The sequence below is a fragment of the Anopheles bellator genome, chromosome 2 (genome assembly GCF_943735745.2).
Source record: "Anopheles bellator chromosome 2, idAnoBellAS_SP24_06.2, whole genome shotgun sequence".
Taxonomy (NCBI): Eukaryota; Metazoa; Arthropoda; class Insecta; order Diptera; family Culicidae; genus Anopheles; species Anopheles bellator.
In genome coordinates, this window is record NC_071286.1 from 80,856,112 (window position 1) to 80,880,119 (window position 24,008).

Genomic DNA, 24,008 nt, shown 5'->3' on the forward strand with positions numbered 1-24,008 from the left:
TTTTCATCGAGAAGCATCCAGCAATCCAGGAATGGCACTCAGAATGAGAGTTCCGTCGTTGTCATTGAATTATAGAGACTTTGAGTGGTTAGTTTACGGGGGTAGTACATTCTGTAGGACTCTAGGCCTTAGTCTTTTAGAGAAAAATGACAACTCTGCAAAATTCAGTGACACTGGTTAAGGCTGGTTCGGAAAAGGACCGTGCTTTATTTCTACTCTGTTCTGCTTCTGTGAATTATCCATTTTACAGTGGAAGTAAATATATCGCTTGTGCATATCAGGCGACCATTGATCAATATATTTTTGAAGATGATGATTCAGCTAGGGTAACCGTAAAAGGTAAGGATCGTATGAGATTGGATGCATTGAAAAAAGGCACTACGTACCTTAAAACCATGTTACTAACAAATAGATATGGGTTCATTTTATATATAAAAAAATTGGTTATCTAAAACAATCACTTTGTACAATACTATACTAGTCTAACACTAAAAGAAAAGTATCAGATCGCCTAGTGCACTCCATTTGCCGGCCATTAGTGTGTCAGAGACATGTTTCAACAGACTCTCAGTTTTGGCAATTTTTTTCTACAAATTCTTTGCACATTTATACAACTAAAATAAGCACTTCTTTAACCTAATAGGATGCAGTGGCATCGCAACTACACAAAGAAAACATTTATGGCAACAAGTCGAGTGAAGCCACGATAAGCGCAGTCGATGCTTCACTCACATTTAATTGTTTGTAGCAAACCCCATTACGTAGTCCCCCGTGGTGCCGGATCCGATCGGTGCCGATGGTGCAATAAAATTTTACATCCATTTCCACGTTCATTGCCGCCAACAACGACAGCGCCACAGACAATCAGCGCCGCCCGGGCAACATCGTTCCGTTCGCGCAAAGTGTACGGTTTCTCCTTGTTTCATTCTTTTGCTCCGCTCATTTCAGATTGCCCTCAGCCAGAGTTTGAGTGATTTGGAAAACCATCGGGCCCCATCGGAGGGAAAAATGCGCACCCGGTATGCATCATTTATCGGCGTGCCACTTTGTGCTGAATAATGAACGCCACCGAGCGGCATCGGGCCACCAGCGAGTTGGGAAAGTCGGTGGAAAACGAAGTGGTCGCAGTCCGAAAGCTCCCGGGGCCCGCGGAACGTAACCGCGTGGAGGTGCGTACGCCCCGGCCAATCGAACCGAGGCTGTAGGCGAACCGGATCCTTGCCGAGGACCCCGAACTCCCTCGCGTGTGCAGCCTGTGATCGGAATAAACAAAACGTGGCAACGCAAAAACACGCCACGGAAGACAGTGGTGAAGAAAAATGTGTCGAACGACCGTCGGAGCCATAACAAGCGTGTACGATTAATCGGTTGTTTGTGGTTGATTGCGTGGCGTGTCAGAGTGTCTGTGTGGTTCAGTGTAGCATTTCCGTGAGGCTCCTGCTGGGTCCGACACCCAGCAGTGCCAGAACGTGGGGCTTTCTTACGGAGCCGAAGCAAAGCTCGCCGCAGTCGGCCACCGTGGGAATATTTCCACTTCCGGTCGAGACGAGTGCACAGATCGTCGAAAGTGAAGCAACAACAACAACAGGAAGCTCTCGCCAGCGTTCTCACAAGACTCACAGGCTTCCCGTGGCCGGGAAAGAACCCGGCAACCGCTCGGTGGCCGCCAAAAAACTGTACAGCGACCGTAGCGCTAGGAAATGTGGCTCCCAGTGGTAATGGATTTACGACTCCCAATTCTCTGTTTGCTGATAGTGGCAGGTACGTGCCGGTGTGGAAATCGATCCACCTAATGCTACATCCATTTATTCCGGACCCTCCCCGTGGTTCCTTGCATCCTGCGGGGCAACATTTATTCGCTGCCAGCAATTGCCAGCCGACTGGCTCGCACGCTGAATCACTGATGAACGTGGCCCTCGGGTCTTTCGGTGGTCCCCGGAAAGTGGACAAAAAACAGTGAAATCTTGGCCCGCACCACACGAAATGGGAAACGAATTGGGTGAAAATGAAAACGATTTTAACTAGACCAACCCGCCGAGAGCGAAGCGGAATGTCGATGGGAAGGTCGATGGTGAACGAAATTTATCTCCGCAGCTGCTGACTATTCATAAACGCAGGGTTATTATGCTCTAACGGAGTGTTTGGTGACAGCTTTTATGTACCGTTTCGCCGGGCCGGGAATGGCAAAAGCTAAGGGGCGCTACTGCGTTACGAAGATCTAGCTATGCGTTATTTTTATGTAATACTTTTGTTACAGTTCTCCCATTTTTTATTGTTTTAATGTTTATTTTAACATAACTCACGTGTTTATATTTCAAACTTCTACTTCTTTCGGTTCTACTTGTTTGTTTGTAGTTTTGCTTCAAATTGTTTTCCCAAGCATTGCAGCACTTTAAGCTTCGTTATTTATAAAGAACGCACGTTTCGTCATCTTCGAATCGAATCGTTGCGCGAAGGCATTCCGCTTTCCGGGGAAACACTCAACAACACTCAACGCGCGCAAAAGACGGCCAAAATAAAAGTGCAGGAAATGGAAACGGGGCTGACTAGCACCACCCGGATCCCGGATCCTGGCTCCCCCGGTTCGACACCATTAATGGTGCATTGGGCCGGGACCTGCAGCAGGAGGAAAATTCCTCCTTGGCGCCACCCAGGCAAAGCGGGAGCCCGCAGCGTGTTGGTGGCAGTTGGTGGCCCATTGTTGCCGCTGTGTTATGTTTTCGTTTTCCCACGCGGGATTCTTGGCCGCGTGGCGTCGCACGAGTGGCTTTTATGCTGTTGCACGAGCGTGTTCCCCGGCGTTATTTGCCACCCGATAAAGTGGCCTCGCACTGCCACCAACACATACACAGACGGGAGGGATCCCGAAAGTGCAGTGCGCTTTCTGGGGGCCGCTGGAAAGCTAATTAGTTTAAGATCGTATCGCGCGAACGCGGGCAAATGAGAATTTTCGTTCGATTTGTATCGCGGACCGTTCGTTGCGCGTTGCTTTCGTAGGAAATGGTGCAAGTTTTTCTCATTAAACTGTTGTCGGGCACATGAAAAAGCGACGACTGATTAGGTTTTACTGCAAATTGGCCACATGGCGGCACCAGGCGAATTGGAGTCGGTTTTTGTCGTGGAAACTTGTGTGCAACGTTGCACAACCAGTCACGCCAAAGATCGGAACCGATTGACGATTGGGCGAACATTCAAACAAACGTCCGCAATCGGATCGGTCTTCGGGTGGAGCGAATCAGAAAGCTTGCTCATGAATTGATTTAAAAGCCCAAGCCATGTTTGAATGTTTCATCAATACTAAGTCGCTCCTAAATGAGTATTAAAGTCTGTTGTACGGAATTCATTATGTCCTTGTCCGAGATTCCGGCCGACGTTGGGTATGCAAACATGCTTTGATTAAAAATTGATCAATCCCGCTCCGACCACCACAACCCATTGGCGTGGTTACACTTTGTTTCCAGCTGCTCGGTGCTCCGGTGCATGATTCATGGTTTCTTGGCATTTCGTTGCCAATCGTCTTGCACCCCAACCTGCAGCCAATCAGCACGACATTATGCACCGACCGCTCACCAGCAGCAGCAGCAGCAGAAGCCATCCGTTGCTGGCTGCTGCACTGACGGCAATTGCACTGTCAATATTGGATAACGAATTGAAAATTGCGCCACAGACGTCTCTGCGCCGGAGGTCGTGCCGGGATCGATTCTCGTACCATTTAGGGAATTAGCTCTAAGAATCGAACGCTAACGAGCGCTTCTCGAACCAACAAGGATCAAGGGTCCCCGGGACACAACTTTGTGGCCCGGCCCACCCCGCCTTGAGCTGCAAGTTTAAATTCGTACACCGAGACCAGTCGGCCAGGTCGTCCCGCGCATGGGCTTTGATGTTGTGCCGTGCCTATTGTTTGACAAGTTAAGCTTACGCAAGCAACATGAACTACACACATCGTGCCCGGTGCTCCCGGACCGATTAAAGATGACTCTGGGGCACCGTTTTCTTAATCAGGAACGGAACGGGTAGAACGCTCTGCCTCTGACAGGGCTGTGATTGGGTTCATGTTTTCTCGTTTGAAGTCCCGTTCGGTGAAAGAACCGGCATCGTGTTAACCGCCGGGGCCTGGGCTTAATGAAATGGGCTCGTTCCCGGAACAGCCAGTTCGAAATGGAAACTTGCGTGTGATCGGCACTTTCGGTCTCGGTGCTCGGTGCATTGGCAAATAGGATATTCCAAATAGGTCCTCATTTTCCGCACTTTTCACACAATTGTCATCAATCACACCGCACCTCGGGTGTGGCCGCAGTGTAAACGCAGCCAAAGTTCGTGGCACCGTGGCTCGACTCGACACGGGACCTGCATTTCGGTTCCCGGTCTCGGTCTTTTTATGATTGATTGATTTTACTGTCCGGCTCCGGCACGCGACTCAATCCTTCTTGACTCCGGCCTCAGCCTAGTGGTCTCACGGAAAATAGAAAAGGTGGATCCCGAAAACGATGGCAGCTCATCCGCTTTGGTTTCTTCTCACGTATTCCATTCCACACTCGGGAAGGTCGAAAATCCGAGGCCTTCCGAAGGTCCGGATAGGCCTTCGGTGTTAGGGTAATCGAACGTGAAAATGTCGATTATGAGCTGTTTTTTTGTCCAGGCCGGTCCTGGAGTTCGGGCTACATTAGTGAGGTGCCGGGATGCTGGCCGCTTTCGGTCACCATTACGTCAGGTTCGAGGCACGGCGTAATATGTACCTTACAGATGTTAAGTTGTTTAGTAAATAAATTTGCACTGATTCGTATTGCACGAAGCCAAAGCGACGCCAGTTTCGGGAGAATTCATTTACCGGTCAATTGCAGATTTAATTCGCTAGAGAGGGCGTTGGTGTGATTAACGAATGTTGATGCACTCCTGAGAGCGATTGGTATTTATTGTAGCAGTCGAGAGCACAATGTAGCTCCAGCCAGCTTCAGCAGTGGCTCGGTTGGTGGATTTTCCGGAGAAAACAATTACGCTTAAGTGTGCTGCAATTAATTGCAGTTGCGCTCGCGTGAATGCATTTAAGCCCCCCTTCATTCTCTCTCTCTCTCTCTCTCTCTCTCTTTTCTCCGTTCTGCAAGCTATCTCATTCCTTTCGTGGTGGCTCGAGCTACAGTTTGAGTCGAAATCGGTGCCCTCAAAGTGGGGCATCGAAAAAGGACACATTCCCATGCTAAGCACGTTCCGTAAACGGTTCTCTGATAGTTTAACCGCGCTATCCGACCCGGCATCGGCATTTTCCTTTCGCCGTGGACTTTCGTTTCATTTATGATTCCGGTGTCAGTGCGATTGCATTGCTCCCCTGGCTCGACCGGGGCTACCGATCGGTGCTCGAAACGGGTTCGATTCACCGAACGAGGATACGCTATCGTATGCATCCGTCGACACCGTTCATCGGCTACCCGGTGCTCCCGTTCCGGTCCTGCAGAGTCCTGGGTCGTTGTGTCATCAAACAGCGCCACTCGATGGACACATCGCCACGTACATCTTTGTTATTCGTTGCGCGAAAAGCGTTCCAACATCGCCGTGACCTCACAGACGTGGCCCGCGGTTGCAATATCATCTCACTTTTTTCTGTTGCTTTTGGCCTCGATGCCGGCCAGCGGGGAGGCACAGAGAGAGGGAGAGACCGTGAGGGTGCTCGTCGCAGCCCGCTCATAATGCTGCCTCGCTCGGGGGAATTGATTTTTCAATAAAAATTGAACTCCTCAATGTGCTTTCGCTTTTGGTGCCATTTATTATGCGCTTTTTTGTGCCATCAAAGGAACAGTAACGAAGGTAAAGGGTGAAGTAGTATGAAAAGGTGCCATAGGGGAGCGCGCATATCACAACCCTTCAACAGGTTGCATCAAATTACGTGCCACCGGCTGCCACCAGAACGTGGACAAATAGGTAAATGGAGGAGAATGTCAAATAATAATCGGCAGGGTGGGTTTAAGAAAAATGACACCAAAGTGTGAGGGCTGGATTACGTTCGACATTTGTAGCCGATGGCAGATATGATTACCTCCGCTATGTGCTGAAAAGTGGAGCTCAGGGTCTGAAATAGAATTTATTAATAGTCATGCTGAACATGCAAATCTTTTTCACTAAATTGAGATAGCAAATGACCAAATGAAATTAAAATATATGCAGGGATAGATCGTCTACATCGTGGTCCTCTGAACAACACATTTTTATACATTAATAAAACAGAAAACTGAGCTAATAATCAAATAGTAGGGGCCTTACGTGGCCCGGTTCTCCAAAAAAATTCGTTGAATAACTAAGACCTTCATTCTGGGAAAAAAGCTTTGGAGTGATGAGTAGTTGGTAAGGCATCAATTACATTTACGCAGCGTTGAACCTCCTATAAGCGTGTCGAATGAACAATAAGAAACAAATGGCAAAGGCAAACGATCTAGGTACATACTTCAGGCAAGAAACAAGCACGGTCGAGACCTTTCTAAGCCTTGTTGGCTCGAAAGCCTATCCCACCATGGTAATCTTACGAAAGAATTTTCAATTCCTGCAGAGTTTCACCTTTTAAGTGACTGCAAAGACCGCATGTAATTTCACAGAGCTGGCTCAACCAATTTAAACAGTCTGGTCAACGAAAACGGGCTGTAAGTGGAGGGCTGTAGAAAGGACTGCTTGGCATTATTAGTCCGTTGGGCAGTTTCTTCCCTATCGCTGATTAGAACAAAGATCCCAACGGTTCTAAGGTGGCTGCTCCTAATTTCATATCGAAAAGGGGGGCGTCTAACAAAACGAATTTTCGTTTACTTTTTACAGTGCATTCTCATTTTTGGTACATCTTACAGGACCTTACTTATTGAAACTATATTACAATTGAATAGAAACCAACGAAGTGAATCTTGAAATTGGATAGTTGCATTGCATTTGGATGTTTACAATCGTTTCGTTGAAGTGAAGTTCTTTTTCAATCAACCAATCCGCCAAATGTGATCAAATAACCAGCATATGTAATGAGTGTTCTAATGCCCAGCTTTTATTGAATGACAATATGGTAAGTCTGGAAGGCTTGAAAATGTATTTACCATCAAAATAAATTTAATACAAACCGCACGTCGTTTCTGGTGAGGCCAAAAACAAACTTTGAACTGTCCTAATGAAAATGCGTTTCTGTGGAACTTTGCGTTACGCACAGGGTCAACCAAAGGTTCGCGGTAACGGAACAGTAAAATCTCAATTTTAAGTCAATCAAACCACAAAAGCATATCCAATATCGGTTATTAGCGATTACATTCCCAGGTTTTCGATTGCAGATGATGTTGTCTGAAATCCGACTGCACGCGGGAGATTCATTATTAGATTTACTGTGCGGTTACAATAAAAAAGCAGTACTTGTGATTGTGGTAACAAATGGTAAATGTAATACAAACCTCACCTTGTATGGTAAATTTAATACCACACATCGTTGCAGCCAAAAACAATGATTATGCTATGCTAGTTACGAAGGGCGAATGGCACGGACGTTCCACCAACTTGTAAGGGTTGAAAAATGCACCCCGTGCCAAGCATCGTGGCACGTTCGAGTTGCAGTGCCACCTATGGCTCCAGATGCAGCATCTAGAATACGCCTTTCGAGCCTTTAACACCCGACGCCAGCGTTCTGCATAATGAGTGTCTGCACTTGATGACGCTCATGTGGCCGCGACGTCGATCCGCGGATGGAATCAGATATTTGCCAAAAATGGGAACATGATGGAAACGCAGGAAAGTGTACCGAAGGCGGGTGGGCAGGCGCGAGCGTAACGAATCGCATAATTCCTGGGCATTAGTTTAATTATGTACGCTTCACCGCGCACAAACCGGGAACCAGGAGCTCGGGCGCGAGCGTGGTTTCATTATGTTCGCGCGGCATGAGGGATTAGGCGAGCAAAAACCTTGGTCCCGGGCCCGACGTGCCAACTAATGATACCCGGAAAAGCGCCCGGCTCCCGGCCCGAGCCGGACGAGATGTTGATTTTTATGCCACCGCCCCATCCGTAATGGAGTCCGGCTTTTCCATCGTTCCGGCCGGGAGGATTATAATGTTGCCGATGATGCCGAGCTGTCCAGGAATCGGACGAGTGCGGCCTCTACCACTTTTCGGCACCTCGCATTACACGCGTTATTTACAAACAAATGATTTTCGGCACAGAATATTTTGACGCACAAATATTTGGCTTTCCACTATCAATTCCCCCAACCTGTACCGAATGTTGCAATTCGACCCACCGCAATCAGTGCCCCGGACTTGGTTGGATACATAGGCCGAGCAACCGAAAAGGGGTCGGTCTCTTGGGGGCCTGCAGCCAGGTGTTCGGATTTACGGATCAATATCCGGCCACCGGGGAACGTACGTGCTGAAACGGTGCCGGGTCATAATCCCATCGGAGTGACGGGGCGGTCAACAGCAGTGATCATCGGACGGGCCAGATTTGGGGTTACCTTTTTTCATGGGAACTCATTTTCAATTTCAAGAAGGGTTCAGTGAATGGGAGCCCCCGGCTTGGAGTCGTATGAAACGTGACAAAAGTGCGTTTGATTTGGCATCGCACAGGACGTCATAAAGTTAGTTCGGCCATTACGAGCTGCCGAGCTGCGTAATTGGAAACCCTTCCTAGGCTAGAGTGTAATTTTTCACCCATTTAACGCCTCCTTACGCACGGCTCACACGTTGCCAACGTGGCCCAAAGATCCACTCCGCTGCGGGGCTTGTGCATCGTAAAACGTTGGCAACTACCGACTCTGGCTCGTGGAATTCGTGAATGATTAAGGGCGCCATTACACGGCGTGAGGATTAGGGTCCACGAATTTATGCTCGGAACGCGCCCGGGCTGCTCGGGGATCACTTTCCACTAATCAAGCCTCCAGGCAACCAGGGGCGGGAAAAGCGATGAAAAACTACAAATTTAAGTCCCATTTTACGCCGACTAACGCCAACAACGTGTCGGCACCGGCTGACATAAAGCATTCACCCGCACATTCCGGACCGCAAACGGAAGCGCGATTTATGCAGCGGAAAAACAAAACACACGCGTGTTCCGGGGGTGGGCCTGAAAAGTTTTCCTCGTGTAGCGGCGCGAGGATTAAACTTTTAAATTAGATTTACTTGCTTAAGCGCTGGCGCGTCTCCAGCGCCAGAAAGGGGTTCCGGTTGCCGCCGAGAGGGAAACCGAGAAGTGACAGTGAGGGGGGTGCTACAGTACGTGTGTGGAGCACTCGGGGAGCATGATGTTGGGACATGATTCGTTGGGTCTACCGAGTTCGGGCCATTTATTCGAACCGGATTCGGGGGGGCTGGCAAGCATAAAAGCAGTCAATGATGGTTACGATACACCATAAACTGGCAGGGAACGGGGACCCTCAGAACCGAGATTCCGCCAACGTTCAGGGTGGATGGCTCAATTTGGCCGGGCCGGAAAAGCGCCTGGTCTGGAGGCGGCTTTTTCTTTCCGCCTTCCAGAAACCCATCAATCCCAATGACGACCAAACTTTCGACTTTTATCGACCCCTTCCGACCGGGGTACGGATCGCACGGGCTTTAAAGCAGTCGGGCGGGACCGGCTGGTTGGCGTACAAATTGCGCAACAAATGCGACATGGCACGGCACGGAGTTCGGTTTTAAGAAGTTCATAAAATGGTCGGCGGAAATTTATGCCCGCTCCGAGAGCCGTGTTCGAGACGCCTCTGGAGACTCCACCCACCAACCAACCCGCCTGAAAAAACGGATCCTTTCCGGCTGGGAGCAAATGTGTTGAAAATGTAACAAACTTTCGGTCTCCTTCGGGGTCACCGCCGTCAGGAAAAGGGAATCGAAAAAAAACCAACCCATGGCACCAGCCCCGAATGGCACCCCAAACATGCGGTGGAGCGGACACGGCGAAGGGTAGCAATGGGTTAACTGTGTCGCGGAAACAATTTTCACTTCACCCGCAAAAGTTCCCCTCGGAGGGTGATTAATTTCGGACCTCGGACGGACGGGTCGCGCCGGTCGGGCGGGAACCGAAAGAAACCGGCCCTTCATCTGCCGTCCGCTGGTTCACACAATCAATTATCTCCTTGTTGATTCTGACCGGCCCCAGGCATCCAGGTCCCGATGCCCGACTATCATCCTGCTGGAGCTGGACTCTTTTGTTTTCCGGAGTTTTTCCCCGCTGGGTTTTGGGTTTCCGTCGGTGCGATGGCATGGCATGATGATGGAAAATCTTTGGTCCACCTATTCTTTTCCTCTCACTCTGTTGTTGTGCGGCCTGTCAGGAGAAAGTGTTTGCGGGGCCGCGGCCATCGTGCCGGGGGAGCCGGTGTCGATAGTTTCGAGCAGGACTTTGGCATGTGCTGAAAGTGGTCACAGTTTTGGTTGCGCTTTTTACACCCACTGCGCCCAGGATGGGTGAAGGTTGCACCGTGTGCCCGAAGTGGCTGCTCGTTTGCTCGATAATGCCTGGAATTCATTGTGGGTTTTTCTTCCTGTTTCACCTCACGTTTCGAGAGTGATTTTTATTCATTGATTTCACCCCATTTTCCAGCGGTCGATTAGAGTGTATCGTGGTTTTTCGTGGTCTCGATCTCGTTGCTTAAAGAGCATTCTGAAGGCAGAGGTCCGTTTCTTTAACGGCACAGGGCATTCCATAATTTGAGCCAAATTATGCTGAATAATTAACAGCGCAGTGGAGGCTTGCTCCGGGAAATTGTTAGAGGAAAATAATTACCTTCGGAAGTGGCCGAGTACATTGTTAACAAGTTACGTAATGTTATAGAAGTTATGCTGACCTCAAAATAAAAGATAATACAAGTCGGTCAGAGTCGTTGAAACTGAAAATGATCCCGGTCACGACCACGTGTCAAAGTTAGTCGCTGATTGCTTGCTCTGCTTTTGGACGACCGCTCAAAAGCGTTACGGAGTAGCTGCCGGAGTGAGCGAGTAAGAAGAGAGTGAGTGAGAGAGAGAGCGCTACAAATGGGCCACTTTTAAAGAAATGACTTAAGTTAAATATTGAATCTCATCAAATGTAATAATTGTAAAGTTCAAATAGCCTTGCATTGCATATTCATCTCACAGACTCACTCAAAACGTTCTCCTTCGAACTATTAAGGATATGTAATCCCACTGAATGGCTGTCGTGTTTACGCAAAATCATCTCTCCGCAGCATTCTACGGACCACAACCTACCGCTACTGCACCCGGAGAGCCCCAAAAACTTTCCCAAACACTGTTGGCTGCACTTTTTATTCCGTCAAAAATGGACCCCAAAGCACCACAAACAGATAAAAGTTTTCGATAATCCGAATGTCGATTCCGTAATCGGTTTCCTGAAACAGTTTCCCGGTATAATCCGGTACAAGGCGGCTGGGTGCGCTCTGATGAGTGCCCGTATCCTAGCAGGATCCTCCATGTAAATATGGAAATATGCTGAAAAGAAATGCCACTTGCCTGTAAGCGAAGTTCGGAAAACTCGTGCCGGCCGGGAGTGCGAGAACTTTTGGGCAAATTACGATCGACTCTCGGTGGTCGGAAGTCATCATAAGTTGGCGGAAGAAACCACGGATATGATGCCGGGCGCCATCCAATGGTCGCCGGTAGTCGATCGACTGCGAGGGCCCGAATTGCAGAGCACATGATGGGAACATTTGCTGCTAAAGGTCCCTATCCTTTTCCGTGGCTTCCGTGTGGCAAAAGGTCGAACCCTGGAAGAAGGTTCGTTCAGGCTGCCAGCGAGTTCTATGAATTTAAATTGATTTTTCAAACTTTTCGCTGGTCTAGTGGGCTGGCCAAGAACTGCAGCTCCCAGTCAGCACCGAATGGGCTGAACGGGGATCATGTGAAGCCCTGGCAAGCCGATGCAGGAACGGCACTAAATAGTGATCTTTCTTGAGTGAAGGAGCGTCCTCGGATCACACCGGGTAGTGGCAAGCGCTTCGACCACCGACAAGCAATAAGTCCGGGTTCGGGTAGGTTGACACCAAGAGGGAGATGGCTTCCGCCCAGGATTAGGCGAATGTCCGTCCGATGCCGGGGAAACGTATTCCGTTGCGAAAACGAAACCGATCCAAAAGCAATTCTTCCGAAACTTCAAGAAAACTGACAAGCGCTACTCACGCACGCACGCACGCACGCACGCACGCACGTGGTGTAGTATTTATAGTAGGACCTGGTTCTCAAGGTTCCCAGCCATTCGATCCTAGTCCCGCCCCGTCAATCCTTTCCACACCCGCGGGTTCCGCCCGCTGGAAACGGGGCACCATCTGGGTTCAGCGTGTCGAAGCACCCAAAGTTCTGCTGGCGGCATTTATCTCCCCGGCCTAGCATCGTTGAGATATGAGCCCGACCCGGCCCGGTGGCCCAAAATTTACACCCCAACCCACCCCACACACGTGCACCCGGCACGGGAGCCACCGGAAACCGTCTTATCTGCATGTTTATGGAATTGAAAAACTTGTTACTCAACCTGCGCAACCTGTCCCCAGCCGTTCCCGTCAGCACCAGACGCTGCTGGCACCGAACTTATGCTTATCGCTCCAGTTGCTCTCCCCTATCCCCCAGTACCGGATGCCCGCACCCTGGGCCGGCCGGAAGTCGTGAGGTTCGCCCTCAGAACGACGCTTTTTTATGCTTACGCTCTGTGGTTACGGAGCGCCAAAAGGAGGCGACGACTAACACCGTGAGAAAGAGAGAGAGAGAGAGAGAGAGAGAGAGAGAGAGAGAGAGAGAGAGAGAGAAAAGAGAGAGCTGTTAATGATAATCCCATGCTGTCAAGCGGGAGTCCGTCAATCGTGCCGCGGGAAGAAGTTTCGCCGTTGCCCGGGCAACCGGGCACCGCCCACTTGGCAGGATGAAGTGGCGCCCAGCCGTCGCCGGCTGATGTTTTTGTGGTTTTCCGAAGGTAGCACACTCGGTAGCGCGGTCGGTTGCCACGTGGTGACGTTGACGTGGCACGGTGACATAACCTTACCTAGCGCACCCGAGTGAGTATGTGGCCTCCTCAAATCCACTCTCCCGGGTCTCCGAGTGAGAGAGAGTGTGCGTTGTATTCCACCCGAACAATGGCTAAAAAGGGAGCCGTTCCGTCGGCGTTTGGCATTTTTCTTTTGAAGTGATCATGGCCAAAGAAGGAGCACCGCGTGTCGCGCGTGGAAAACGAACTCAGAAACGAACGAACACACGATTACACCGGCATTATCCGTGTGGTGGGAAGGACATTTGAATGTGGCGGCGGAGGATGTGCGAAAATAGAAGAACGGAACCGAAACGGTTCACGACGGCAAGCCGTTACGGTGCGTATCCTGGCAGGGAGCACGCAAAGTATGAATACTATGGGCAGGAAGTATGATCGGTGTCGAGTGAGTCGAGTGAGCCTGTTACTCGGTATCACTTCCGGGACAGACTCAGGCGACCTACTGTTAAATCTCTTTTAGCTTGTGCCATCGCTAAGGCCAAGGATTGGGCCGTTCATTTTAACCCGAAGCCCGTGTTTTTTGGGAAAAACAATTACTAAAATGACTCAGACTGATTAGATCGTTTTGCGCAAACATCTCTGACATTGAAAGCTCGGAGTAAAATCTGAGGCAAGACTAAATCCACGGTGCAAGAGCGGCACCTGCGCTCCGTTCGCTCCGTGATCGAATTGATTCTACTTCATTCTGCCCCAATCAATAGAATGAGTTGCGAAAAAGTTTCACTTTACCCATTGAATTATGAGTCACGAAAAACGCAGACTAAACATGATTACGAAGCGATTCGGTGACGCCACCAGGGTCCCTTCTTCCGTTCGTTCTACCCGTCTGTGGTTGGTGCGGGAAAAATCGCTTTCCAATTTTTCCCGCCGCGGTTTGCGCTCCGACGATGCGAATGCATACTTTATTCGGCGCGGAACTGCTGAAACCAATTTCATCTCGATTCATTTCCGCCGGATGGGAAAAGGTGAAATCTCATTTTTCATAACTCTCGGCTCGGCTTGGCTCGGGTGCCGGGTGCTCCCGAATGATGGAAAAGCATCATTACCGGCGCCCGTTGGTGGTGGGATGGCTATAGGGCTATGGTGTTTGTTTGTTTCTTATCCAGCTACTTTAGCTTCGGGTTGGTGTCTACGGCTACGGAGCGGAGCCGAGCTTAAAGCAGAACCATCTCGCCAACCGTTATCAGGCGGTACGAAGCGACGATGCGTTTTAAGTTGGTTTAACCATGTGTTGATCCTGAATTCTGTACCTCGACAAAAGATAGGTTTTAAAAAAATTAAAACACAAAAAACAGTTAAAAGTGAAACATGGCGAGTGTCATCGAGATCAACGATTTGATCGTCAATGTCAGTCATCGAGATCAACCAGGAAAGCCAAAAATGACCTGAAGGAGGTGATCGTGAACCGATTGTATTAAAATCATTTCGTGTCTGATCCCTGCTTTATGTTGCACGATCTTTTGGATAAATTTACTGTACGTTGTACGATAAATATATCGTACGATGATACTGTAATGTTTCTGTTAATTGTTTGAAGGACAAAAATCAGATCAAACCCTTCAAAAGCCGTTTTCAATTGGATGGCCAATTGGAGCACCAATTCAAGGGACGATAAAAACTAAGTGCAAAACAAAACCCGCCACACGGTCTCTGTAACCGACACGTGGCAAGTGCAGTAGCATTTCAATTACGCCACGCTGACACGAAGCCTCGCCAAAGTCGGGCTTTCGACGAGGCCCGTATCTCACCCATCTCGCAGTAAGTCGAGCCGGTGCGTCGAGGACCTTCGGAACGGCGAATGAACTAATCAACGGTTGCATTCCGGCCACCGGTGAGGGGATGTGACCGGGGATATGACTTTCGACCTGCACCTGAGCCTGCCCCAGAGATTGCTTGTGAACGTGAAAACCGTGCCGTGCCGTTCGTGGCACAGATTTGAAGCTGCGTTGAGCGCCGGAGCGCGTGTCGCAGGATGTCCGTCCCGTGCGCTCAGGAAATGGGCTCCAGCTGTCATGCTCCAGCTCTGGCAGGCCATCTGAGGCCGAGCAAACAAATGTAATAGGCTGTTTTTGCACCGTTTTTTTCCCGCTTCTATCGCGAACCGCGTTGGCTGTGAACCGTTTCGCTTCCTGCTGGCCAGCGGCTTGCTGACCTTTCGCCACCGTTTAGCAGCCGTACGTGCCCAAGCCCACGGTCGCAGCCCAGGCTGCGTTTGGTATGAATAATATGTTCCAGGCGGTGGTGGTTGTTGGCTGCATGTCATCCCGCTACGTGCCGGTTGCGTTGGGCTCTCTGTCTGTCAGGCTGTTGAGCTGTTTGCGTGAATTTATCGGCCCCGTGCGGCCAACCATGGCAAACTGAAACACACGCAGGCGCAGGACTTTAAGAACTACGACATGTGCGAAGAGAAATTTAATAACGCCAATGGTGGCGGTTGTCAACATGAAGCTGTTTGTGCCGAAAGCCGGGCGGGCAAAAGTTTCCCCTGATGCTCGAACTCTTGGCCGGGAACAAGAGTATGAAGCGAACCAACGGCACTGTCACTGTCTCACGTAATTAACCGAAAAGTTTGAGTTTCCCAATATTTTCGCTCCACGCGACAAGAAAGGCACCCACCGAAGGACCGGCGCTCGCCTGTTTTTTCGTTGTGTTTAAAGTCAACGCATGGCCCAACGGCCAGGGACAATGGTGAGAGTTGGAGGAACGCGGTGGGCGAGGTCGCTAGTTTTGTGCGAAGAAAAACCGACAGACGACCCTCCCCCTGCGCAGTGCATTACAGTTTCCCAAACAAGTTTATGCGCGCTCCCAGCTTAAATGACAATATTAAAGAATGCCCACCACCCGGCACAGTTCACGGGAAGTGAACTGAAACTTTGTAATCAATTTATCTTCTTTAAATTCCTTACTGTTTCGCTTCCACTCGCTCGCCTCGGTCGGTCCCCTCCCGGGACGGACGGTCACGGGTTGGATGAAAAACTACATCATTGCGGGTTGTGGGAAGAACGTGGCCGTGGACGGAGCGCCATCCGCAACCGCAACGCACGTACACGGACGAGGAATGTTGGGAGGCCACTTCACGAAGAAAACTTTCCTCCAAGACTTCGCTCCAGACGCGTCCGGAGCCGTTTCGCTTCTTGCGCGCGCGCGCGCGCGTACCGAACGACCCGGTCCTGCAATTAATCTTACATTTTGCCCTGTTTTTTCTCCATCGAGCCGAGCCGAGTGGCTTGTGGTGATCTGGCAAAAATCCTTCAACAAAAAAAAATGGTCAGGGAAAAAGGGAAAACACTCTTTTCCCGTGCAACGGTCTGCTGGTGGTGCGACTGCATTCCCAAACGCATCAAAGGCAAGCGATGATTTTTCTGTCGACATTTCGGGCGACATCAGGCGTCTCGGGCTCCTCGGTTGGTCACCGTGTCGGGAAGCAACACATTAAAAGTCAGCCCGGCCGGAAGCATACGTACGGTGTCTGTCGGTCGGTTGTGCCTCGAATGCTGCCGTTCCCGGAGGCTTTTGCCAAAATTTAGGGTGGATACGCCGGCAGCCATAAGATGAGTGCACAGAATTTATGGTGCATCGACTAGCGCCGAATGAGAAGCTAAGTGAATTATGCGAAGCATGAGTTTGCCCTTTGTAGCAACCGAAAGAGCGAGAATACGGTGAATCATGCAACAATGATCCGTACCCGGTCAAATGGCCTTGCATGACGTATGGAAACCCTGCGCATCTGATTCACGTGGCTCCAACACAGCGAAAATGTAAATGACAACCATTTCGACAACAAACGTTTCTAGATTACGAAACAAAGCTTCGGCAGAATGAGTTTGACCACAACCTGGAGAAAGTGGGAACTCTAAAAGCATGTTTAAGCCCAACAAATACCTTTTCGCGCTACATTGACCGGCGAAACGGTAGGACGGGGCTCATAAGATTCAATAAGAACTAAGTCTCCCGCGAAAGTTACATACAAAACCTTCGTGGTGGCAATATCTACATAGAATCACGCAGATGGTAACAAGACAATGGAAAGCTTAGTATGGGTCCGCCATGGGCGTGCTTTTGTGCGTCCGTAATAATGGGTTCTATTTTTGTACTCCTCCCAAAGTAGGGACCGGAATCCGTTTCGCCCGAGAAGGCAATATCGATCGGCGAGTTTCTAAGAAATCGATGCACATTGTTGGGCCACCGATGTCAGCATCTGTTTTGAGGACAAGGAGAATAAAGTGTCACTATAATACCCATTGAATGGCGCACTGAATGACACCTGCCAACATCGAAAGATGGCTGTCGGAGTGAAAACGGCCTCCCAAATTCCACAAGTTAAAAAAGAATCCATCTTCAAACTTCATTTCACGGAGGCACCACGGAGGCACATTACTCATTCGGACAGCATCGGGGTCCGTGATGGGAAGTTTTCTTCATTGAAAGTCCTTTCGGGAAAGTTTTCAATGCGATTTTAGTAAGCTTATTGTTGGGCTGCTCGCAATGGAACCGGCTTTTGGGTTCGAATAATGTTTTCAAATGGTCTTAGACGGTGCCCTATCAACCGGGAGAGGAAATGTGGAGCAAAACAGTATCGAGAATTTATTTATAACTCAAAATCTCTTTATTTAATCTTTTAAATCTGTGTCAGCACCATTAAAGCTATCCCTATTCGTATGACTTCATTTGTTCCCATTTTCGAAACGATGCGAGAAATTTTATTTTAAGAATCTCTTTAACTAAGACCTTAACCTCAACAATGCCACCTTATTCAATAATTTCAAACGGGGCCAATGGATGGCCACCACACAACTTCATCGGAGTTCTATTATTCAACTTTATAAATATCTTAAGGAACACGAAAACCTAAAGTTGTACATTTGTCACGTGTCTGCACTCCGAATAGGTTAGAGAAAAAAAAACGGGAAAGAAGGAACACCACACCTAATTGGGTGCCCCCAAAACCCCCCGCAATTGGTTCTGTCTAATTTATTCTAATGAATCCTTCCCGTCCTCATTCCAAGCTTATTGCCCGCCCGGAAGCTAATCGTTTCTGTCTTCTTTTTCTCGCATGGCGCACTTTTCATTGCAGAGATTTCCCAGGGCCTCAGGAATGTGCGGGTCACGGTGCCGACGGCGGTCCGGAAGGGTGACGCGGCCCACCTGTCCTGCGACTACGAGCTGGAGGACAAGGAGCGGCTCTACTCGATCAAGTGGTACAAGGGCAAGCGAGAGTTCTATCGCTACACGCCCCAGGAGAGCCCATCGATGAAGGTGTTCAACAGTGTCAACGGAGTTGACGTCGAGGTACGACCGGCGCCCTGCTGCGCGATTGGAAGCGCAAATTGTGGAAATGAATTTTACGCGTAAGGGGGAGGGCTCACGCTCAAGGTTTACGTTTAATTTGGCAAATGTATTGTGAATCAAGATTTGCGGCCGTGTCGTCGGTGATTCGTTCGTTTTCACAACTCAATTTTCTGACAGGCTGCCGAGAGAAAGATTTTCTCTTTTCATTGCTATTTATGCAAAATAAAGGGAATCGGCACGACGTTCCAATGGTGAAATAGGAAAAACCAATTGACAATATCGATTTGACTGAGTCCGGGTTTTAATGCCGGAAAAGGTTGTTAGTTCCAAAGGTACACTAACGAAGAGCACCGGCTAAGCTGGCAGCAAGTAATAACTACCCTGACAATGCCCTGTGCATTGTGCACAGAACAACAATTAAATCCTAAGACTCGCCGGTCCGTGTTGATAAACCATCATCAAGCATGATCAGACGTCGAGCACCGGCTTCGAAATGTTTCACCCGTTGCACCATGTCGACTCACTGTCGGGATGAGCAAAGAACCTGCTCGAAGAGTCGTAAAAGTTGAGTTCGTGAATGAGAAAAACACACCTCGAGACCCGGAGCTGGATCCCGGAACCTGGGCGCCCCTACGTACCCGGATAATGAAGCCGCTATCCTTTGCAGCACGGGGACTGGGTCTGCTGTCGAAGGTATCAGGCCGGGTCATGGTACCCGAAAAATGTTTTCGTTTTGGTGTTGAGCACGTTCTGCTGCAAACCAATAAACCGAAGGCGCCGTCGGTACGGAACCGGAGCGAGCGGTGAAACAATTATCCGAATTCCGGTGCGGAAAATCATTACAACTGCCCGGACCGGAAAGACGTACTTCGGGGCAGAGAATACTACTGGTGCCACGTTTCACCGTCGGACCAACTGTTCGGAAAGAACACCGTAAGACAACCAGAAGCTACTTTATTATTTATTTCTTTGCTCTTGCAACAATAACTAGTTGCGATGGTGATGTTGAGGTTGTTTCGTTGCCGGGCTGTTCCGATCCGGTACCGGTTCGGATAACCGTACCCGGAAGCCACACCCAGGGCGTGGCCCGTAGGAATCAGGAATCAGCGTCAGGGAACGTTCTGTCTCAATTTTAATTGCGATGAAGCTGCCTCTTGGTGTGTGCCTTAAAAATGCTCGTTGAGCCGTAAGTTTGAGGGATTAATTGGATTTATGAATCATTTTCAAACCCGTGGTCACTACGCTACGGCCACAGCGGAAGGACATCGATGGTTAGGTGGGTTCCTTCATTGTGCAAAAAAAAAACAACCAAACAAAACGCCAGACAAACAGAATCGCAAAGAAGCGCCGACCAAACAAACAACGGACCAAAAACCTCCCGACATAATAAATCCCTCATGAATTTCTAATACCCTCGGTGGTCGATTGGTCTCTCGACGAAGAGCCCGAACGACCGTCGGGCCCGGCACCCGGCGAGTCTAGTGGTCAAGTGGTTCCGGGATCGAGATTATTATGCTTTCGACCGCCATCCACAGGGAAAAAAGGACCATTTCTAATTTCATTTCATTCATCCCATCATAATCATCCATCATGAGGCCCGGACCGCCGGCCCGGGCCAACAACAAACGGGACCAATCTGTTCGGGTTCGATCGATTCGTCTTGATTGGGAATAATGGTACGGGGGCCACCTTCCCAAAAAGATGTTTGGATTTCGGTCTACGTGGGACTGCGTCACCAAAGATCCGCCCTTCTCGGGCCGGATCCGGTTGCGGGGGGCCATGGACACTTGGACAGCATAAAGTTTCCGGAAGTGTAGCGTCGAAGCAACAGCGGAGTGATTGAAACTTGCTCACCGCAGATGCTGCCAGCATCGGTCCGGATTCGACCGTCCGGGCGCCGGCTGGCCGGGGGCCAGCAAAACCGTTGCGCCATTTGCCCGAAGATAAGCAAGAAATAATGTCTCTTTTTGTTGCTTTCCAGTCAATAAACAACTGCGATAACGCCTTGCCGCGTGCGCGCGCGCTGGCGTCCGGAGGTGAAGCACTTTTATTGGAATTTGTCGGCTTCCCGGCTTCGGTTTTTCCTTCCCTTTTTTTTGCTTTACTTCCTGTGGCCATCATCTTCTAGCAGCGCCCCACCTTTTCGTCGGCCACGTAGAATCGGTCAGTGGCCAGGACCTTTCGCGGGGGCGAACTTTGCGCGACAAATTGTTCGTTGCGCATACGGTCGACGCGGCGCATTAAGGGTTTTTCTTCACCAAACGTTTGGGGATCTGGAAAAAAAACCGGAGCGCCACCGGAAGATGAGGGTGAATAAAAAAGGAGCGCGGGAAGGAGGGAATATTTTACGCGTGGCTCATAAACCGCGACGGTGACCCGGGATGGACCCACGCCCTTCCCTCGGGCTGCGGAGTCCTGTGTCCTGGGCCTCTTGGTGTAGCGCTTTCCCGGGGTGCACAAGGTTGCTAAGTGTTTTCCTGGGATTTTTTTCCCCCGACCTGCTTTCGACGCGGAAGCCAACCTTCTGCCCTTAAATTATCTCGCCGATTTATGACGGTTCATTTCCCGGCCTGGGTCCCTGGGTTTGGGGTTTTGGAAAGCAGTTGGTTCTTTTTGTTTCCCTTGCTGGTTCAACATTTTTTACGGTCTTTCCTGGGGCGGCTCTTGGCCAGCTGGACCAAACCAAAAAAAAAGGTCCACAGTGGCCGCAGTGGGTTTGGGGAAAACAAACACTCGAAAGGTGCCAACCAGGAACGGCCCATTTTTGTGTTCCAAATAGTCAGATTGAAGGTTAACTGTTGACCGTTTGTTGTTTGGACCATGCCTCTTCAGAATCAGCACCCAAACGTCTAATTAATTAAATGAGCGGAAGAATGGTACAACCATTTCTACAGCAAAATGTAAATAAAACACATTTTTAAAAACCCTTGAAACATGTTTCCCGTTCCAGCAAACCTTATCGAACAAGAGCCACGTCGTGATTAAGTCGGTCGACACGAACGTCTCCGGGAAGTACAGCTGCGAGGTGTCCGCCGATGCCCCGTCCTTCCACACCATGATCGTGTCGGGCGATATGGAAGTAGTAGGTAAGTGCAGCCCACGCCCCGCTGTTGACGTCGAAAGACAGGTTGGACACATTCCATTGTTCGGCAACGGGAACCGCTTCAATCGGAGAAAAACTTCCGAGCTGCAACCGACGCGACGGCAGAGTGCAACTTGAAACGCACCCGGAACGGACACGACACCGGGCTTCATTTTGGTTCCCGGGTTCAGATGCAGTCCCGTCTGTTGTGTCAGCACTCGTTCTGCCATCTTATCCCGAACTGTTGGGAGTTGGGATGGAACGGAATGGAAATGGCGCGATAGGGGTTCATGGTGCCAGTTGCCAGTAAAGAAGCGACCGAAACCGTGCTCCGGACATCCTGTAGAAGAGAGTGACGACACGGAAGTCGTTCTCCAGGAACCTGAAATGCTAATCGTAGCGAGTGATTCGATGAGGCCAATAAATCCTATTGATCTTCGACCCCTGCTTCGATTACATCTTTCCGTTTGCCGTGAACTTCCATCGTACGTTCGATGGTACTTTGGTTGATTGCCGTGTGTCCGTGTCCGATCCGATCTAGAGATGCGTTTATGAACGTACGGCACCATTTGCCAAATTGTTTTATCTAAACGCCGTCAAGGAGCTTTACACTCGAACACGAACAAAGAAAACACGTGAATTATGCACAAGGTTTCACGCAGGAAAGAGAGGATTTATTTAGACTCATAGGTTAGGAAGCGACACAGTCGTCTTTCGCTGCCGTTTCGTTATATCAAAATCTCTTAAAGCCGAAATTAAATTAAAATAATTGTTGGCCCCTTTAAATAAAAGATTGAATGATTTTCAAACATTGACTTCGATGGCAGCGGCCAACTGTAAGTGAGCAAAAAATCAATCAAATTACTTTTTTCCATTTCATGCTTTTCTCGCTTCAACTTCCGGCTGCGAACCGGACCGATCCAAACCGTGAACGATGGAACCGGACCGAATGGGAAAACAAAAAAAAACGCTGCAGAACCACCGCCGGGAAAACCATCGATAAACGGGCTGCAGAACCGCTACCAGCTGGGCGACATCCTGCGGGGAAACTGCACCGCGATTAATTCTAAGCCGCCAGCAAATCTGACGTGGACGATTAATGACGTACCGGTAAGATTTATGGGAACCGCGAAGCGATCCCCCACCCCCGCTGGGGGAGGCGAAGCATGTAAACGGCCCACTCAGGGTCAGCCCTCCATGTGGTCGTTATTGATTTAGGCAAAACGCATACATCACCATCATCCGCGTCGTCATCGTCGTCCGACCGACCGTCCAGCCAACCTTTGTTTACACATTACGATTAGGTTCCGTCTGGCGCCGTCTTCGTTGGTCGAAAGAAAAACAATTTACCATCACGGGGTGGCCACGATGGTGATGGAAAATCATTTAAAATTAATTTACCCACAGCCTTTCACGAACCATTCGCCAGCGGCCACTTCACGAATCGGACGGAACGAAACCAACCAGCCCGGGCTTCGGAGAGGGCGAAAGCCATAATCAAACACATCATTCAATCGAAAGCTCTTCCTTCATTTCGGTTTTTCTTTGCCACTCCCAGGGGGCCACCGGGAAGCGGGCCAACTCGGCGCGAAATGAAGTGAGAAAAATCAAACGATTCAATCAAACGCTCCGGTGCTGCTGCGGCTACCCGCGGAGTGCTTGCCGACGACGACGACGACGGCGACTGGCAGGAGAAAAACAAATTTGAAACATCGAATTTCCGCGTAATGTCATCCACTTTGCAAAACTCCGCCCGTGACTCGAAATGCTCCGGGCGTGGAGTGTATGTGTCGGTTCTCGATGGACTGGCGTTTGTATCCACGACTACAGAGAGAGAGAGAGAGCGCGAAGAAATTCAATTTACACTTCCTGGCCCCTCGGCCTTCGGAAGTTGGAAAAGTGCTTCGGCGGTCCATCGATGGAGGCGCCTGGTGGGCCACCGGAATGTTAAGCCCCATCGGGTGGGGAATACACGAAATCAAGGGGCACGGGCGAACGGGACACCGCACCAAATGTTGTGTGCCGTTTGAAGGCACCGTGAAGTGCACTGAATGTTTGTTATTAATTTAATATTTATTCCGAGAATATTTTGTCAAGCGCAGCTGCAGAATCGAAGCCGCGTGGTTGGGCCGGTCCCGAGTGAATGACTAATTATTGTGATGGAATGGAACCGCGGGGCGGAAAATCGAAACCAATTTCGATGGCTTACCCGGTGGTCCGGTGCCATGGTCACGGCCGGCGAGTGTTACGGTTTTAATTTTAATTTTGAACCCTCCATTTTTTGAGGGGAAAAATGTTCTGAAGTTTGGGTCTGGCGTATGGGTGCGATGTGTTCGGCATCAATTTCAATTTGATTCCGCATAGAAAATTACACCACCCGACTCACTTTGCGTGGATTTCGATTTCTTTCTATCTTCCCTGCTTACAGATTGTGCAGCAGTACATCAAACAGTACCGCCCCATTAAGGACACCTACACGGGGCTGGAAACCTCGATCCTCGGCGTCAACATGCTCGTCTCGCAGGGCTACTTCGCGAAAGGCAAAATGAAGGTAAATATTTGCTGCCAGCTGCAGCATGGGTTCCGTTTGACCATCAGAAAAAACACCCACGGACGCGGGTTCTGGTGTTCGGTTCGGTTTTACAATGGAGGCGCAGCTTTCTTCCCTCGCA

The 24,008-nt window shown here is 49.7% G+C and overlaps 1 protein-coding gene across 1 annotated transcript in view; it reads left to right on the top strand.

The window, feature by feature from the left end:
- The first annotated feature begins 1,700 nt into the window (after window positions 1-1,700).
- Window positions 1,701-24,008, top strand: part of LOC131210655 (uncharacterized) — a 28,023-nt gene continuing 5,715 nt past the window's right edge. The window contains exons 1-5 of the mRNA XM_058203934.1: window positions 1,701-1,761; window positions 18,040-18,254; window positions 21,205-21,340; window positions 22,313-22,446; window positions 23,765-23,887. Coding sequence (XP_058059917.1) covers window positions 1,701-1,761; window positions 18,040-18,254; window positions 21,205-21,340; window positions 22,313-22,446; window positions 23,765-23,887 — 669 coding nt within the window. The remainder of the gene's footprint in view (window positions 1,762-18,039; window positions 18,255-21,204; window positions 21,341-22,312; window positions 22,447-23,764; window positions 23,888-24,008) is intronic.